The following is a 4,860-nucleotide window of genomic DNA, read 5'->3' as shown; positions in this document are numbered from 1 at the left end:
CTCGTGGGTCAAAGTGCGGCGGATCACCTAACTCGTCCTCAGTGACGAGTTCAAATCTAGTTATTATTATTATTATTATTATTAATATAATTAATAATTTAACCTTTTTAACATTAAAATTTTCTATTGCCTTTATTGGTAAAGAAGAAATAAATAAAATATAAATAAGTATCTTATATTCAAATATTAGTAATGAGTAGTTATTTACATTAATTTAAAACTTATTGCAAAAAGGTACCAGACCTTACAAGGTGGTCCGGTATGTTGTAATATTTATTATAAATATTATAGATAAGAAAAATATTAAAAAATTATGAAACTATGAAATTTAATCAATATTAATTTTCAACTTCAAAATATTATTGTTGACAGGAATAGTTCAAAATGGCTACCAGTGAATTGAATCAGTTTCTTGAAACTGTTGATCAGAAGGTCCTGGAGTGTGCTATTTGCATGAAGAGACTTCAAAATCCTAAATCCCTCAACTGCTTACATAGTTACTGTCTGGCATGTCTGGAAGACTGGGTTAAGGCGAAGGGTAAGTTGACATGTCCAACCTGCTCAAGTTCATATGCCATTCCCGAGGGCGGACTTAAGAAGCTTCCACCAAATACATTTGTGAATAACTTATTGGAAACTATTGAACACATTTCCAAAAGAGATCAGATGAAATGTGTTTGTGCTAAAGGGCAGGCAAAATACTACTGCCAGGAATGCAGACATTACTTGTGCTCTTCTTGCAGTGACCATCACAAAATATTTCCTATGTTAGCAAATCACAAGCTGCATACAGTGGAGGATGTGCGATCTATGACTCCACAAGACTTTGCTGCGTTACATCCACCGTTGTGTTCGGTTCATAACAAACCTTTTGAGTTTTACTGCGCAGATTGTAAAACTCCAATCTGTATAAATTGTACAGTTATGGATCACAAGGAGCAGGAAGGAAAACACAAACCAATTAATATTTCAAAAGCATTCCAATCATTTAAAGAAACGTCTAAAAAATTGGAGGAAGCTGCTTATAAATGTGAAAACCAATTGCAAGATGGGTTAAAGGCTGTTATTGAATATGCTACGAACTTAGAAAAAAGTAAAGATACAAGTTTGAGAGATATTGATAATCATGTGCAAGTAATGGTCAAGAAAATGAAGGAGAGTGGAGACAAAATGAAAAATGAGGTAGAGACAATCTACAAAGAGAAAAAGAAGGCAGTTGATGTACAAATTAGTGAATTGAATACAACAATATCTGATTTAAATAAAAAAATTAGTTTGCTTAATCATTTATCGAAGAGTGATGAAGCAACAGCACTGCAATCAAGTGAAACAGTAATTACAGCACTGAATGACAGAATAAAAAAACTGCCAAAAACAAAGCCAAGTGATAACAGACAAATTATATTCCAAATAAATGAGCATCAAATTGCTTCTTTACAACAATGCAATATTGGAAATGTTACACTTGTGAGGGCAGCAGACTGTTTACAGTTACAAGGAATGAAATCTGTAACCCAAGGTCAAACAATTGTTGTCAAAATAATAAAAACAGATGAATGTGAAATACAGGCAAATCAACTAAAGGCAACATGGACACAGCCTACAGGAGAAACCTCCAACACTCAAGTTGATGAAGATGACAATGGAGATTATTTTGTGACAGGTAAATGTACAAGTCCAGGTATTTGCAAACTAGATGTGACTGCTGATTGTGAACAAATTAAGCAGTCACCAATGGTAATCGAGGTAGAGAAGGAAGGAATAGTAAAAACCATTAAAATAAACAAATATGTTAAAGATATAGTTAAGTGTGAAGATGATTGCTTACTGGTATCATGTAAAACAAATACAATGCTGAAGTACAAGCAATCAGGAGAATGTATTGGTAATGTTACACTACCAGCAGGTGTGAAAGTTTGCAATATGTACAAAATGAAAAATGGTAACATAGCATTCAATAACTGGGGAAACAATTGCATCACAATATGTAATATGAATAGCCAAGTGATAAAATTAATTAATAATGTGGAATTGAATAAACCATTTGGTATTCATGTGGATGAGGCATCAAATATTTTGTATGTAGGATTTGGGTCAGAGGTGTTGCTATTCAACATTGACAGCGGACAGAAGATCAGGAGCATATGGACTGATGACGATCAAGAAGGACAAATCAGTGGAGTTAGTGATTTTTCTCTTACTAATCACAGAAATATTATTATATTGGATTTTTACAACAACAGAGTACAACTATTTGATAATGAGGGACGGTTCATGAAAGTCCTTGTCAAAGCAGGTGATGAAGATGGAAAGGTGATGAAACCATGGGGAGTAGTAGTTGATCAGGATGACAACATTATCATATCAAGTGAACACAAAATACAGCTGTTCAGTAGTGATGGAAATTTCATTAAAAGAATTGATAAACAAGAAGATGGAATTAAAACTCCACTTGGATTATCAATCATTTCATATTATCCACGAAGAGTTGCAGTAGCAAACCGAGGTGATAAAACAATAAAAATATTTAATTATTAAAATATAATATGTTGCCCTCACTTGTTTTGTTGTGTTGATGTCAAGGGGTGCACTTGATGTATTCTGCCCCTCTAAAATCAATAAATATACAATTTCATATTCTAATGTCATTGTATTGTAATTGACAAAGAATTTGTAACAATACCTGTTTATCTTTTTATGTTATCATGCATGTTTTTTACATTTTGTACTGTGTACAAGACAATTTTCAATGTTACCTTAATAGTGTATGATTGATGATAAAATTAAATTTTGACTTTGACAATAGAATACAAGAATTTATAAGGATAATGTTCAATGAAAATGAATGAAAAAACTACATAAATGTAATTAAAACAACAGATCTTGTATACTGTACTGCTTAATGAATTTATTTTATATTGTCTTTAATAAACAAACAGCCTATTTCTAAATCACTGGGGTTTCTGCAGATGATGTGATGCACCTAGCAGTAGTTTTAGCCTAGCCAATAGATATTGAATTACAATATGGCTGTTTCCGCGATATAGCACTACCAAATTACACTGAAGTCTCACCCCTCTCTTAATATCCTTATTTTAAGACAGTTTTAAGTTTCCTTTTTTACACTATAAATATATGTAGATAAATTAAGTTTTCTCATCATGATTCTTAAGAATGATCAAATAGATTGAAACCTTGAATCTTCAAAATGTCTCTCTTTTTTCAGAGTTACTGTATTTGTATTTTTTTCTATTGAAGTACTGTATTTTCTCATAATATCGTTATTAATCTGAAATTTACTATAATCATATGTATTTTAATTTGTAGTCTTACCTTTTATTATGAGTGGTGACCCTGCTAAGACTGTATCAGTCAACTGATATAACAGCAACTAGAATTCATTATACGCGACTATCCACTATTAAGGAAACTACGTTAAGACCTGTGTAGCTCCACTGATTATGGAGTCACACGAATGAATGAACGAACAAACTTTATTAGGAGATAATAATTTAATTTAATTTCATTAATATTTGTCTACCTATGTAATGGACAAATTATATTTATTTTACTGTATTTATTTTTACTGTTGAATAATTTTTAAGTCGATCTTATTTTACATGCTAAATTGTTGTGTAATCTGTAAGTCGAACAATATTTCAATGGCATTTCGAAATCGACTTTGGCAAGTTCAACTGTATCTGTATTAAATTAATAACAATTAGATTGATAAGCTTTTGAGCTGTGTTCAACAATCCAAGCCAAATTTAGTAATTGTTAAATCTGTTGCTTGTTTTGTGACCTTTCCCATGTTATGTAATAGATGCTTGTTTACAGCCGGTCATGTGACTTAACTTGGGTATACATGAAAAACATTATAGTGTGATAGTATAGGAAAGATAATGTTATGGTTGCGAAAACAACCACCCACTGTAAAGTTGAGAAATAAATGGATAGGAAAGTCAGTACAATTGTTCTGCCTTTTATTTACTTATCCTAGCGTTCTCAAAGGATTGTATGCTTTGAAATTTAAGTGATCCTTCGTAAACCTTAGCTAGCCCTAACATCGCAGAGTAGATCACAGGTCAAAGCCCATCATGCATAACTAATGGTGTAGATGTGCATATTTAAAAAACTGGGGAAAAAGGGGCGTAAGCGCCCATTTTCACACCTTTTTAAATATTCAAAAATCTGTATATCATTCACCGTTGCTCAGTTTTTTATCAAACTACTTTTTTTCTGTCTTAGAAAAATCAATTCTACAACATATCAATTTTTTTTTTTCACCGGAGTCTGAGTCTGATACAATTTTGTATACTTTAATATGTTATATTTTAAAATAATAATTGTAGAAGGTTTCTGTTTCCACAGATTGAATTGTTTTCTACACTCGAGACTATAAAGGCCTGTCTATACTTGCAACGATAACAATAACAATAAAGCTAAAAAGCAATTGTTCATATAGAAAATAAAAGAAAGAAGAGAAGTTTTCACACTAGCATGATTCGATAACGTGTATACGATAAAACAATATTTTCACAAGTCAAATCAAATGACGTCATAATCATAGGATAGCGATAAAATCATTGTTACTACTACGATTTTATCGATTTGCCATGATTATAATGCCATTTGATTTACGAAAATATTGTTGTATTGTATACATGATAAATCGTTATGGACTCATACTAGTGTGAAAACTTTTCTCACCGATTTATTTTCTATATGAAAAATAGCTTTTTATCGCTACCGTTGCAAGCAAGTTGCAGGCCTTTAGATTATTAGTGTGAATAGTTTAGTTTATCTAATTTTTAAGCCAATAACTTGTATTACAACATTCAATATCTAACAAGAGCAAAT

At 31.5% G+C, this 4,860-nt stretch overlaps 1 protein-coding gene across 1 annotated transcript; it reads left to right on the top strand.

Moving 5' to 3' along the window:
- The first annotated feature begins 357 nt into the window (after positions 1–357).
- LOC117108793 (tripartite motif-containing protein 2-like) lies at positions 358–4,010 on the top strand. The gene has a single exon (XM_033250941.1). It carries the CDS (start codon positions 385–387, stop codon positions 2,536–2,538), a length of 2,154 nt encoding a protein of 717 aa, XP_033106832.1. The 5' UTR covers positions 358–384; the 3' UTR covers positions 2,539–4,010.
- The last annotated feature ends 850 nt before the right edge of the window (positions 4,011–4,860 follow it).

The sequence above is a fragment of the Anneissia japonica genome, unplaced genomic scaffold (assembly GCF_011630105.1).
Source record: "Anneissia japonica isolate Jap-2015-1 unplaced genomic scaffold, ASM1163010v1 scaffold10184_len302889_cov135, whole genome shotgun sequence".
Taxonomy (NCBI): Eukaryota; Metazoa; Echinodermata; class Crinoidea; order Comatulida; family Comatulidae; genus Anneissia; species Anneissia japonica.
Note: the sequence above shows the minus strand (reverse complement) of the source record. Positions and strands in the feature narration are given on the sequence as shown.

Coding starts and splice junctions, on each gene's coding strand:
- LOC117108793 (XM_033250941.1), top strand. CDS start 385: ATGGCTACCAGTGAATTGAATCAGTTTCTTGAAACTGTTGATCAGAAG.